Consider the following 14,489-nt stretch of genomic DNA (forward strand, 5'->3'; position numbering starts at 1 on the left):
GCATAGCCCAGGCAACCAGGTGAGGAAGCAGAGGCTCTTAGAGAAAGTGCTTGCACAGGAACTGCTATCTCATCCTGTCTGTTACTCCTGCCATTAGCCTCAGGCTGTCTTTACTTCCGAAAACAAACTAGTGACCACTACCCAGGCACACTGGCTGTTTGATGGCCTCAAGTGCTCTCAGGTAAGGTGAAGGAAGCTTGGGAGCCACTGTTCTGGAACGTCTGTCCCTTGGCTTCATGCCGTGCTGGCTTCTGGAGAATCTTTTAGCTTCCAAATGGCAATAGGAGGAATGGGCTGGTCAGCCTTCAGTAGACAGTCCAGCACTTTCCCTCTTTTCAATGTCTTAAAATAATGTAGGTTTTTATTTTTCTCTTTTAAAGTCTTGCAGAGGATGTGATCATATCACACAGTCAAATATTCTCATCTTGACTACCTGACAGATCAACTCTCTCATTTAAGAGATTCTTCATTTTGAGATGTCAGAACTGTATCTTTCACCAAACACAGTTTTATCAAACATTAGTTGCCCTAGAACATTTTTTCTCATACTCACCTGGCTGACTAATTGAAACATAGGTTGTGAGCTCTACTGTTGATTCAGTAGATTAGTGATTGGCCCCAAGAATCTGCCTTTCTTGCCTCACAGATAATGCTGATTCTGCTGGTTTATAGATGACAGTTTGAGAACCACTGACCTCAAATGTTTTATCCTCTCAAGGTATTTCTGAAGATCTATCTTCCCCATTCTCTGACTGAATATTACACATAGAACCCCCCCCCCCCATCTGAGGAGCACATTCACTGCCTCAGCATCCTCTGCAGAGCTGCTTTCACCTCCTGGTTCTTGAGGCTGTAGATGAGGGGGTTCAGCAAGGATGTGATCACACTATACTGAATGGAGACCACTCGTTCCAACACTGAGCCTGAGGCAGGGCTGATGTACCTGAATAGAGCTGTCCCATAGAACAAGAGCACCACAGTGAGGTGGGAGGAGCAGGTAGAGAAGGCTTTGGCTTGGCCCTCAGAGGAGCGGATGTTCAGAATGGCAGAAATGATTCTGGAGTAAGAAAAGAGGATCAGGGGAAGTGTCAGCAGTCCCAGAAATGCACTGGACCCTGACAGAAGGAATTTGTTGGCAGTGGGATCAGTACATGACAGAGGGAAGAGTGAGGGTAGCTCACAACAGAAATGGGAGATAATGTTGGACCCACAGAAATGTAACTTGTGGATGAAAAGATTATTTACTAGTGAGTTCAGAAAACCCATTACCCATGCTGCACTAACCATTACCATGCAGAGAGGCTTGTTCATGACCATGGTGTAGAGCAGGGGATGGCAGATGGCAGCATAGCGGTCATAGGCCATGGCAGAGAGAAGACTGGCTTCAGCACACCCAGAGAGAAGAAAAAAGAAACTCTGGGTGATACAGCCCCACACTGAGATGCTCTTCTTCTGAGATAGGAAGTTCTGTAGCATTTTGGGCATAGTAACTGAAGAGAAGCAGATATCTAGGAAGGACAGGTGTCCAAGGAAAAAATACATGGGGATGTGGAGGTGAGAATCCCCTCTGATCACCAGGATCATCACCAGATTCCCCATCAGGGTCAGGAGGTAAATGCCCAGGAACAGCACAAAGAGCAGAGTCTGGATGTGGTAGTTAGCAGACAGCCCAAGGAGGATGAACTCAGTGAAGAAAGTGAAGTTGTTCATGGTCGTTTATAAATTCCATTCCTAGAAAGGAATCAACTGTATTACAGAATCTGAGTAGTTTCTAGTAATCAGAATATCACTCCCACACCCTAAAACTTTTCAAGAAATACTCCTTTCAGCTTAAAAATATAAAAAGTAAACAAGTTGAGTGTTTCCAGTTGTGACTGCTATGGGTTGAACTGTATCCCTTCCTCTCCAAGAAAGAGGAGAGCACCATGTGAAAACACACACACAAAGGGAAGACAGTCATGTGACAAAACAAGCAGAGATTGGAGTGATGCAGCTGCAAGCCAAGGAATGCCAATGATTAACAGCCACCACCATAAGCGAGGAAGAGGCAGGGAAGGATTCTTCCATACAGGTTTCAGGAGGAAGTAGTCCTACTGACACCTTGATTTCAGAGTAACAGCCTCTAGAACTGTGAGACAATAAAATTCTATTGTTTTAAGCCGGTGTTTGGTACTTCGTTAGAACAGCTCTAGGCAACTATTAACAGTAATGTTAAAGATTTCTGCTCCTTGGCCCTTCCTAACTGATCTCATTAATTTTGTCAGTGAATATAGCAAACATCTGGGAACCTAAATCAAATTACATTATTTGACCCTTGAGAGTATACTTATGAAAACAAATAAACAGCATGCTTCAAATGCAACTGTTCCAGAAAACAGACATTTAGTTGCAAGTCTTTTTATATTTAGGTTTGGATTACAAAGCCAAAAACTACAGAACTGACTATCTATTGTAGACAGTCTGAGTTTTGGATAAAGATGTGGAAAGGGACTTGGAAAATGCTAGTAGGGGTTGTATGGGACTTTCCAAACATTTCAAGATCCTTCAGGGGTACCCTGCCTATTCAAGTCCGTACTGGCAAAGCTGGAGAAATGTTTGTGGGAATGGGTGGACATGCCCCAGAAAAGCTTGCTCTGTCCTCAAGCCCAGGAGGTCAAGTTCTCACAGCATCTCAGAGTAGGGATATGAAGGCTCACAAAGATGAGGTGACTTTCTCTGCTTTGCAATTTATCAGCAGAACAAGAATTAAACAGAACACTCTGTTCTTAGTCTTGTGCTCTTTCCAACACAACACAGCCAGCAGAGGGATGACATATTTTTTGAGTCATTTAAAGTACTCTTGACATATTTTTTGAGTCATTTAAAATATGCTTAGAGGACTATATAGCTGTGTCTTAAATATAGCACTATGCTTAAAATTAAAAAGCTGGACCTGAGAGCTATGTGAACTTGAGCAAGTCATTTAACCCTTCTGAAGGACAATTTTTCACATGTTCAAAATGGAACAATTTGATCTATCTCATGTGGTTGACATGAACTTATTAAAAAGGTTTTTCAGTAGTTAAAGACAAATTTCTGAAGAAACCATTCTGAGGAGCTTTCATGGAAAGGAACTGACTACTAAAAGAAGGGATAGAAAGAAGTGGGTGAGCCTTGCCCTTTTTTGGGAATATTAATGGCTAGTGGCATTGCTATTAAGATCAAGAAAACTTCTCAATCATAAAACTTTTTAATCATAGCAATGGCATTATTGGTAGAAATCTACCTCTGAAACTTTCTAAGAGACTGAACTACCAGTCTGTCCTCTCTGCCCATTATTCTTGTTTAGAGACAAGGAATATAGCTTAATGATCTCTTGCTATCCCTAAAGCCATAAGATCTTGGAACTCTAGTGAAAGGTAAGAGGGAAGGAGAAGGGCTCCTTCTGTTTCCTTTACTCCTGCCATTTTTTTTTAATTGTATTATGTTAGTTACCATACATCATTAGTTTTTGATATAGTGTTATAAGATTCATTGTTTACATATAACACCCATGTGGGAGATTGCTGTCCTGTTTTCCATCTAAATGCCCCCTTGACAGCTCCTCCATGCCAAAAGAAGGCCTGCTTTAGTGTCAGGAACCAGGAACATGAATAGAGGAGACAGATCCCATATGAACAGAAGTGTACATAGATCAACATCTCACAAGATTCTACACCCAGGGGGGAATAAATTGGTCTACTTATTTACTTGAGACAAGATATTTCTCTTATGCTTGATTTTGCTTCTTTTTCAATACCATGAGGTCAGGATTCCTCCCACTTATGCAAACCTATGAAAATTGGGCTTTCACACAGTTAGGCAAGTGGGACGAGACAGTGCTTTATCTAGGTTTGGGCAAAGTCAATTTTATAACCTGATATTTTCTAGGATCAGACCCTGTGCTGTCAGTTCTAGCTAACACCTAAAGGGCTGGCATTCTCTGCACTGGGACTTTCTGGGCCTTGCTAAAAGCCACCAGTTCCTGTCAGTCTTTCTGTAGTAACCTACCTGAGTCCTGAGAAAAGCTCCTGACCAGTATGTAGGAGTCTTATATTTCTCCAGCCCGATTTTCTTTGGCTATCTCTTTGCCAAGATAACCCTGGGAGGTGAACATGAGGAAATACACCAGGGAACCTGTTCACTGCCCATGGGGCAGTATCAGAGTCATTTGAGATCTTGTGCTGACTTTGAAAGGTTGGCTGTAATTTGGATGTAAGGGTACAGAAACATTTCCAGGAGGAGCACAAGGCATGATGCAGAATCTGACAAATAAAATTCAGTTTAGGTTTTCTCAACCTTAGCTATATGAGTAGGTGCACAGAGAGGCATGAGTGTGCCTGCTAGCATGCACACACACACACATACACACACATATACACACACAGACACACACATACACCCCTACATACTCATGTAAAGTCTAACTTTCCCTTTTCTCTTTTGGATATATTCCAAACTCTATTGTCTTCAGATGTGTAATGTTTTTTTCCATCACATTCTCCTCACATGGCCTCGCAAGAGCAATTAGAGCTATGAGGCAGGAACTCTTAATTTTCTTGATTTCCCATTTACAAATGTATTTCTCTGACCTTTCTTTAGTAGATGTATCTGCCTTGGATCCAAGACTAACACCTGTATGTGTATTTTAACACCCATTTCATCCTGAGCCTCTGGGTTCTTCTCCTTCAACTATGCCAATTATCTGTTTTTGTCATTTGTTTCTTTCTCTTTCTTTCTTTCTCTTTCCTTTTTTAAGATTATTTATTTATTTGAGATATATATAGAGGGAGTGGATGCAAACTGGGGGAGGAGTAGTGGGAGAGGGACAAGCAGACTCCACACTGAACTCAGAGCCTGACATGGGGCTCGATCCCAGGACCCTGAGATCATGACCTGAGCCAAAATCAAGAGTTGGTTGCTCAACCAACTGAGCCACCCTATCATCAGTTTCTTTCTATTACTCATTTGTACTAAGAATACAAACATATTAAAATATGCCTCATATTTAAAAGTATCCAGTTGACCCTCATTTTCACTGGGGGTGAACTGATTTTACATCTCATTACTTACTACTCTACTTCTCCCACAGCCACTTCTACTGAAAGTCTAACTTCACTATATTACCCGCCAAGCATTTTTACTTTTCATTCCACAACATTCCGAATTCTGTATCCACCTTTCCTTTTCTCTCATGTTGCTAGTGACTTCTACAACCAATATGAATTTTTCTACTGATACTGGGATGTAAGAGACATTACATTTCAGTCCTGATTTTCTAGAGTTTACTAAACATGTCATCTCTGGACTGTGCATAGTTAAGAAAAAGTTGGGGAGAAGTGATTTTTTTTTTTTGAGCCATCAAGAAAACAGCCTTTTATTAAGGCCTTACTTTAGAAGGAGTCTGGAATTCTTCCTCAATAGGATAAGATTAGGAGGAAGAGTGGTTTCCATTAGTGATGGATACCTTTCTTATAAGCTGTAGGGCACCAGTTGATAATGGATGACTACAAGTAATCACATTGCATAAACATAGCATAAACATGTAAATATCAATTCACTTTGTTTAGGGATATCAGGTTTAGAAGTATTACATATAGCATTACAATTTACTTATTTGTTTATTAATACATAAACTAACTTTTCACAAAATAAATTTGATATGGCTATATTAAATTTAGTATTGCTAGATTAAAAAGTACAAGTATTTGAAGGAAAGTGACTGAGGGACACTTGGATGTCTCAGATGGTTAAGCGTCTGCCTTTGCCCAGGCCATGATCTCCAGGTCCAGGGATGATGATGATGATGATGATGATGATAGTGGCAATGATGATTAGGATGATTTTAGAGAGAAAGCAAGCAAGCAGGGGGAGGGGGAGAGGGACAAAAAATCTTAAGCAGACTATGCATGGAGCATAGAACCAGATGTGGGACCCTGAGATCATGACCTGAACTGCAATCAAGAGTAGAACACTTAACCAACTGAGCCACCCATACAACCCCCCTTAAGTTTTTCTATGTACATCATTATGTCATCTGGAAATGAACATAGTTTTACTTCCTCCTTTCCTTTCTGGATTCCTTTTATTCCTTATTCTTGCATAGTAGTCTCAGCCAAACCCTCCAGGACAATGTTGAATAAATGTGGCAAGAATGGACATTCTTTTCTTGTTCTTTATTTTAGGGGCAAAGTATTTAATCTTTCACCATTAAGTTTAACATTACCTAAGCATTTTCCCTAGGTGTCTGCAGTTTTCTTGTGATGTCTTTGTCTGGTTTTAGTATCAAGGTAATACTGGCCTAATAGAATCAGATAGGAAGTGTTCCCTCTTGTTCTGCTTCTTAGAAGAGTTTGGGAAGAATTAGTATTAATTCTTGTGCAGACTAGGAGAACCCTACTTCTAAAGTGTGACCTTTTTATGGGCCCTTATATTCTCAAGTGTTTGATGTGGTTCTTGGACTCTGGATGGTCATTACTTAGTAGCTCTCAGTCATGTGGAATCTCCTACTAGAGTTGTTTTCACAGCCTCCTGCAGTAGTGGTGCTTACTTCACCTACTTCAACTTCATTAATGATTCATGCACAGCATGATATGAAACAAAGGCTCATGGAGATTTATATTCAAATTTCTGGAATTCTTTATCTATGTATCTCTTCTTTCTAGCTCTACCCCACAAATCCCACTCTTTGTTCTTCTTGAACTCAATCTGTGTCTCCTAAACTCAGCAACACTGCCATTTTCTGTTTTTTTTTTTTTTTTTTTTTTTCTCCTCTCGTATCATGGTTTAAAAAGTGCCTCCAGTGGGAAAGGTAGGACTCACCTTATCTGTTTCCTGTATCTCAGGACTCAAAGTCCTAAGCTTTCTGTTTTCCAGTAAGGGATCTTTTTTTTTTCCCGGATATTTTGTTCATTTTTTCTTGTTATTTATGGGTAGAAGGACAAAGCTGGCATCAGTTACTCCATACAGTTAGTCATGGAAATCCCATGAAGTAGTTTTGATTGTCTCCTATGTGGTAGATATTGTTTCAGATGCATAAAGTACAGATGAAATCTCTGCTCTCAAGGTGCTTACATTATATTGGGGAGGACAGAATGTAAATACAAATGTACATAAATATTGTTAGTTGGTGATGCATGGTAGAATGGGGGAGGGTAGAATATTTAATATAGCGTATTCAGGAAATAATTCTGTGAGAAGAATACTCTTGAGGAAGACCTACATAAAGAGAAGGAATAAGCCATGTGAATATACAGAGAAAAATGTGTCAGTAGAGGAAAGAGCAAGTGCAAAACTCTTGGATGGGGAGAAATCTGGAGTCTTTGAGAAACAGTAAGAGGGTCAGTGTGATTGGAGTATAGCAAAGGAGGGAGAAATGAGAGAAATTAGGTCACCAAGCCCACAAAAGCCAAATTTGGTAAGTCTTGTAGATCAAGGAAGTGTGAATTTTAAATGTGGTAGGAAGCTATAGATTTTTCTTCTTTACCTCTAATGGGAATGATATAATCTGTTTTATGATTTTTCTAAAAAGTTGATCTGTCTGGTTTCTTTGTAGCTTTAAGGGACAGTAATAGAAGCAGTGAGACTAGTTAGGAAGTTATTGCCTTATTACTAGCTAATATTCAGCTAGTATTCATGACAGACAACAAAACCAAAATCCATTTTTATCTGTTGGGAATCCATTTTAATTGTTCTATACTCTTACCTTCTGGTTATTAACTATTTTGAATACCAGTCCTGAATCTAGGTGGGAGAAAATGATGGCTTAAGCTAGGTTGGTAGAGGTGGAGGTGATGAGATGTGTCCAGATTCAGGATATATTTGAAAACAGAACAAATGGGATCTGTTTATGTGTTGAGGAGAAAGAGAAAAAAGGAATCAAAAGATGATTCTCGGGTTTTGGATGAATTATGGTGCCATTAACTTAAATAATGAGTTCAATCTGAACTTATTTAAATACACCATTCAAATAAAAAAATACTATGAATGCAGTAACAAACAGAAAAATGGTATGCTAATAATAAAAAAGAGGAAATACCAATGTTTAACAATTGTTTGAGAAATGTTAAATATTATTTATGATGAAAAATAAATGCAAATATATGAAAGAAGTAGCATTTTATGCCAACAAATTGATAGAGATTAAAATATAATTTAAAAACTGTTCTCAGGCCTGGCAAATAAGCATTGTCAGACACTCTAATATTCTGTTGGTTTGGCTGTAAATTAATGCAAATATTTATGCAAGCATATGGGTAATATTAATCAAGATCATAAAATACTTATAGCACAAAGATAGGAGTGGAAATGTGAGAAGATAAGGGATTACAGCTTGAGTGTAAGCCATGCTTTCACCAACACAATTCATACATATAATGTATATATGGGAGGTGAGTGGAGAAGTCCACTCTGGATTTTATTCCCCTATGGATCTATAAGGGTCTTCAGTAAGAATTGAAAATAAAGGAGCAGGAGGCAAGCACACATGTACGTGAATGCCAATAACTATCTCAGTCTTCTAAGGGAAGGGAGATTGAGCATAGATTGGTCTGTGGATCCATCTCTCAAAGATGCAGGCCAGGAAGAGAATGGTTGCATCATGTTTACATCAGTTTATGTGACTTCACTTTATCTTTTATTAGGGTTTGAACTGGATAAGGATGCCCTTCCTGTTATGCCCATAAACTATATCCAAATATGTACACTTTGGAAAGTTTCTCTTAAGAATATTTAAAAAGTCAGGGTGGGGGAGCACAATGATGTTATTACTAACTATTTCTTTATTTAAAAAGTCATTAAGTCATGTTCATTCTATTCCTACCATATCTCAAATTTAGATCACTTAAGGAGAACCGTGTTCCACATGAGGTACCTGGTAGACTACATAAGCTCTGTACTAAACACTGTTTTCCTTGACAAAATCAGATTATGTCAATCTTTAGAATAACTGATGCAAGGGGTAATAATTATTGATATAAACCATTATCCATAATATACTTCATTTTGAAGTATATTTTTCTAAAAAATGATTTTTACATATTTACATCTCTAAAAATTATAAAATACTTCTCTTGTTCATCCGCTATACATTTCTCCTAATTTTTATAGAATTTATTATATATTTAAGATTAAAAGTTAATAATGAAAATGTGAAACAAACCAACAATATTTGTTATTTTGATTTGTAAGAAGTTAAGAAAATGCCAAAAAAAAAACTCACCTTAGTTTTGGTTGATTCTTATAAGGGCAGAAACACAATGTTTCATATTAAACATTTCATTAAAGAGGTCATATGAGTCAGCCTACACTTTGGGTTGTGAGCCCTCCACCCCATGAATCTTTTGTGACAAGAAGATAATTTATTTGCTTGAATATATACCAAAGGAATAATGAGAAGTAGACTCAGATCGGGTTTGGCTGAGTGAGACATCAGATACTGAATGAATTAACTGGCTTGATATCCTCAGGGTTGAGTGAAAACATCATTTTGAGCAGCATAGACATTTACCAGTTTGAATTCCAACAAGGTCTCTCTATTCTAGTTGCCAAACATCTTGATCTCATTCCAGACATTGGTCACCACCAGCAAACCTGAACAATTTTTTTTCTTTTGAATGGTCTAGGGCAGGTCCTCATCAATCTCTATCTTTGCTTTCTGGCAACTAGGCATATCAATTTTTTAGATTACTCCGGGTTAGGTGGACAAAAAACTTCATTCAATATCATCTTTAATTAGCAACTAGTTTCCACTTTAAAATGTGTTTCACACTCTTATCTTTAAACACACACACATACACACACACACACACATGCACGACTTTGAGCTCTATAATACCAAAACTCTTTAACAAAACAAACAGATTTGGACCTAGTCTGTCTACACTACTCCATCCTAATACTTATTTCTCAGTCTTCACTAAATTTTCTTGCCAAATACAATAAAATAAGCAATCACACACTTAAATCTCTATTACCAAGACCCAAGAGGTTATTTCATCAAATGAAAAAATTTTTTAAGTGATCAGGTTAGCCATTATCAATATATTTCATCACCCATTTTTTTATTGTCTTCAAACCAAATACAGTATGAATCTTTTATATAAAGAGAGACACAGTTATTGCTTAAACATTTTATGTAGAGCTGCTCTCACCTCCTGGTTCTTGAGGCTGTAGATGAGGGAGTTCAGCAAAGATGTGATCACATTGTATGGAACAGAGACCACTTGTTCCAACTTGGAGCCTGAGAGGAGGGTTATGTATCTGAATAAGGCTGTGGCATAATACAAAAGCACCACAGTGAGGTGGGAAGAACAAGTAGAGAAGGCTTTGCCTTGAGCCCCAGAAGAATGGATGACTAGGATGGAAGAGATGATTCCAGAATAAGAGAAGAGTATCAGGGGAAGTGTCACAAATCCCAACAAAGCACATGACCCAGCAAGGGCTTCGTTGGCAGTAGGATCACTGCAGGACAGAGGGAAGAGTGAAGGAAGATCACAACAAAAGTGAGGTATGACACTGGGGCCACAGAAATGTAAACTGTAGGTTAAAAGAGTGTTTGGCAAGGAGTTTAGGAACCCCACTGCCCATGCTACAATTATCATTCCAACACACAGAGGCGTATTATAACCACACTGTAGAGGAGAGGGTGGCAAATGACTGCATAGTGGTCACAGGCCATAGACAACAGGCAGGCCTCTGTGCTCCCAGAGAATATGAGAAAGAAACTCGGGGTCACACAGCCCCATGTAGATAAGGGTTTTCTTTGAGTTAATAAATTCTGCAACATCTTGGGCATGGTTACTGAAGAAAGGCAAAGATCTAGAAAAGACAGGTGACCTAGGAAGAAATACATGGGTGTTTTAAGATGAGAATCATTTCTGATCACCAGGATCATCATCAGGTTTCCCATCAGGGTCAAGAGGTAAATCACCAGGAACACTGCAAAAAACATGGTCTGGATCTGAGGATTTCTGGACCATCTTATGAGGACAAACTTGGTAATCATGGTGACATTTTTCATGATTAAAGATGCTGGCCCTGGAAAGAAACATAATGCAATTGTCCTCTCAGATGAATAAGACTGTCTCTCTTATTTAAAAAAAAATGTGACTTCCAGCTTAAAGGTACAATAAAAAAACTATGAGGTCAAGAAGTTTCCCTTTGGATAACCCCCATTACTACTTCAATTCTCTTGGCATGCAGCATTCCAAAGTACTTCCTCTGTAATTACTTCTTTGAATTTTAATACCCATTTATTCAGGAAATATTTAATAAGCATCCAAGTGCTGGGCACTGTACCAGATCCTGAAGATACAAAGTTGCTTGAGACATGATTCCTGCCCTCAAAGGGCTTAAAATTTAATAGGGGCAGAGAGACATGTAAAGAAGCAGAATAAAGCTGTAAAACATAATGTATAGGATAGAGTTATGGCACAAATATAATCAATTATCTCTGGATGACCTGGTGAACAAAGAAGGGGTAAAGTTTAAGCCTGTTTTTTTTTTATTTTGCCAGAAACATTCAAATATTTAATAATTTTTAAAAACTTTTTTTTTGGGGGGGGAGAAGTGTGGGGAGACAAGGAGACAGAGGCCATCTTTAGTAAAAAAAAAAAAAACAACAGGAAGCTTCACTGAACATTCAATTACATGCTGAGCTGTTCTCAATCATGTGGGTGGTGACAAGATGGTAGAGAGATTATTAAAAAAAAAAAAAAAAAAACCACAGTCTTTACCACGAGTCTATTCACATCCTGGGTAATTTTTATGGAGGGAAGAAAATCCCATGAACTCCTCATTGCTTAAATAAGGAATATGCTCCATCGAGGTGAACTACATGAGAAGTGTGGGTTACTGTGAGGTCACACAGGCACTTGGGGGTCCATGTTGGTGGTCCATGAAGTCTTTATGGGCAACATGCTTTTTATTTTTTGCTCTGAAATAATTTTTTTAAATTTAAATTCAATTATCCAACACATACTACACGATTAGTTTTATTTTTATTTATTTATTTTTTAAATTTCTTTTCAGTGTTCCAGAATTCATTGTTTATGCACCACACCCAGTGCTCCATGCAATATGTGCCCTCCATAATACCCACCACCGAGGTCACCCAACCTCCCACCCCCCTCCCCTCCAAAACCCTCAGTTTCTTCCTGTTGACTGTTTCCTTCACTGTGCAGAAGCTTTTGATCTTGATGATGTCCCAAAAGTTCATTTTCCCTTTTGTTTTCCTTTGCCTTTGGAGACATATCTTGAAAGAAGTTGCTGTGGTCGATGTAGAAGAGGTTACTGCCTATGTTCTCCTCTAGGATTCTGACGGACTCCTGCCTTACATTGAGGTCTTTTATCCATTTTGAATTTATCTTTGTGTATGGTATATGAGAATGGTTGAGATTCATTCTTTTACACATAGCTGTCCAATTTTCCTAGCACCATTTATTCCTGTCTTTTTTACACTGTTAGAATGAGACTGTCTTTTTTCCACTTTTAGAATGGCCAAAATTAACAAGACAGTAAACAACATGTGCTGGAGAGGATGTGGAGAGAGGGGAGCTCTCTTATGCTGTTGGTGGGAATGCTTAGTGCAGCCACTTTGGAAAACAGTATGGAGATTTCTTAAGAAATTAAAAATAGAGCTTCCCTATGACCCTGCAATTGCACTATTGGGTATTCATCCCAAAGATAAAGATGTAGTGAAAAGAAGGGCCATATGTACCCCAATGTTCATAGCAGCAATGGCCACAGTCACCAAACTGTGGAAAGAACCAAGATGCCCTTCAACAGACAAATGGATAAAGAAGATATGGTCCATATATACAATGGAATGTTATGCCTCCTTCAGAAAGGATGAATACTTAACTATTTTATCAACATGGACAGGACTGGAGGAAATTATGCTGAGTGAAATAAGTCAAGCAGAGAGACTCAATTATCATATGGTTTCACTTATTTGTGGAGCAAAAGGAATAACATGGAGGACATGGGGAGATGGAGAGGAGAAGTGAGTTGGGGGAAATCAGAGGTGGAGACAAACTGTGAGAGACAGTGGACTCTGAGAAACAAACTGAAGATTTTGGAAGGGGGGGAATGGGAGGTTGGGTGAACCTGGTGATGGACATTATAGAGGGTATGTATTGCATGGAGCACTGGGTGTGGTGCACAAACAATGAATTCTAAAACACTGAAAAGAAATTTTTTTTAAAGTCTATTGATTCTTCTGGTTTATTATAAACATGATTCTGAGCACAGGGTGGTCTCCCAGATTTCTCCCTAACATGTTTTGTTACTCTTTTGTCTCCTCATTATTATAAAATTTCCTTTTTTAATAACCTCCTACAGTATTTATGCTTTGGAGTCATCATCTAGCATTCAGTGACTCCAGAGCCTTATTAGTGGCCTCTCTGTATGTAGTTTTCCCCATTCTGTGTTGACTTGCAGCTGCTATAATTCCTTGGGCAAAATTAAAGTGGTGCCAGGACTTTTGCTTCAACTAGGTTGGGACTGGAGGAGATTAGGCTAAGTGAAATAATTCAAACAGAGAAAGTCAACTATCATATGGTTTCACTTATTTGTGGAACATAAAGAATTGCGTGGAGAGTATTAGGAGAAGGGGAAAATTAAGCGGGGGGAAATCTGAGTAGGAAATGAACCATGAGAGACTATGGACTCTGTGAAGCAAACAGAGAGTTTTAGAAGGGAAGACAATGGGGGGATTGATGAGCGTGCTGATGGGTGTTAAGGAGGACATGGATTGCATGGAGCTCTGGGTGTTACACACAAACAATTAATCATGGTACAATACATCAAAAACTAATGATGTACTATATGATGGCTAAAATAACAAAATAAAGGCAAATAAAAAAAATCAATTGGTGGCAGGAATAGCCTGAAATCTTATGCATGTAGGATAGAGAGGTAGACAGACAGTTAGATGATAGAGATGAAAAATCTCCACTCTACTTATAATCAAAGTCTTGCAAACTAAAACCAGATGATGATATGACTCTACACTTATTTATGTGGAGATAAACTATTTAAAACTAAAAATAGCCAGTGCTGGTAAGATTTGGTGAGACTTATATGCCCTTTTACATTGTTGGTAGCATTATATGTTGTATAATACTTTTGGCAATATGAAATATAAAATCTCTCTTTTGGGAAATTATCTTAAATACATGCTTCACAAGAAGAGAAAAAAAACTATGTATGAGAATGTATATTCCAGGGCTGTTTTCAAGACTAGGACAAACCTAAAGATCTAATAATTGAAGAATAGCTGCTACATTTCAGTAGAAACACAAGACAATATTATCTAATGATGAAAATAATTACAGAGAGTCAGAAAAAAATATCCATGACACATAGTTTAGTAAAAAGATCAGAATATACAATTACTATAAAACATTAGATTGTGTGAAAATATGCACACAGTATGGCTTTATATGAAGTTAAAAACAGAAAAAAAACAG

General features: G+C 38.3%; 1 protein-coding gene and 1 pseudogene across 2 annotated transcripts; both read right to left on the minus strand.

The window, feature by feature from the left end:
* Positions 1-798: 798 nt before the first annotated feature.
* Positions 799-1,710, minus strand: LOC309869658 (olfactory receptor 5BS1-like; the record flags this gene model as incomplete). The annotated part of the gene is made up of 1 exon (XM_082741093.1): positions 799-1,710. One exon carries the CDS (start codon positions 1,708-1,710, stop codon positions 799-801), a length of 912 nt encoding a protein of 303 aa, XP_082597219.1.
* An 8,423-nt stretch (positions 1,711-10,133) lies between these two features.
* LOC309870298 (olfactory receptor 5BS1-like) lies at positions 10,134-11,023 on the minus strand (annotated as a pseudogene). The gene has a single exon. The product of its transcript is annotated as an olfactory receptor 5BS1-like (transcript).
* Between the last annotated feature and the right edge of the window lie 3,466 nt (positions 11,024-14,489).

Source organism: Mustela nivalis (assembly GCF_964662115.1).
Source record: "Mustela nivalis genome assembly, chromosome: 7".
In the NCBI taxonomy this organism is placed as follows: domain Eukaryota; kingdom Metazoa; phylum Chordata; class Mammalia; order Carnivora; family Mustelidae; genus Mustela; species Mustela nivalis.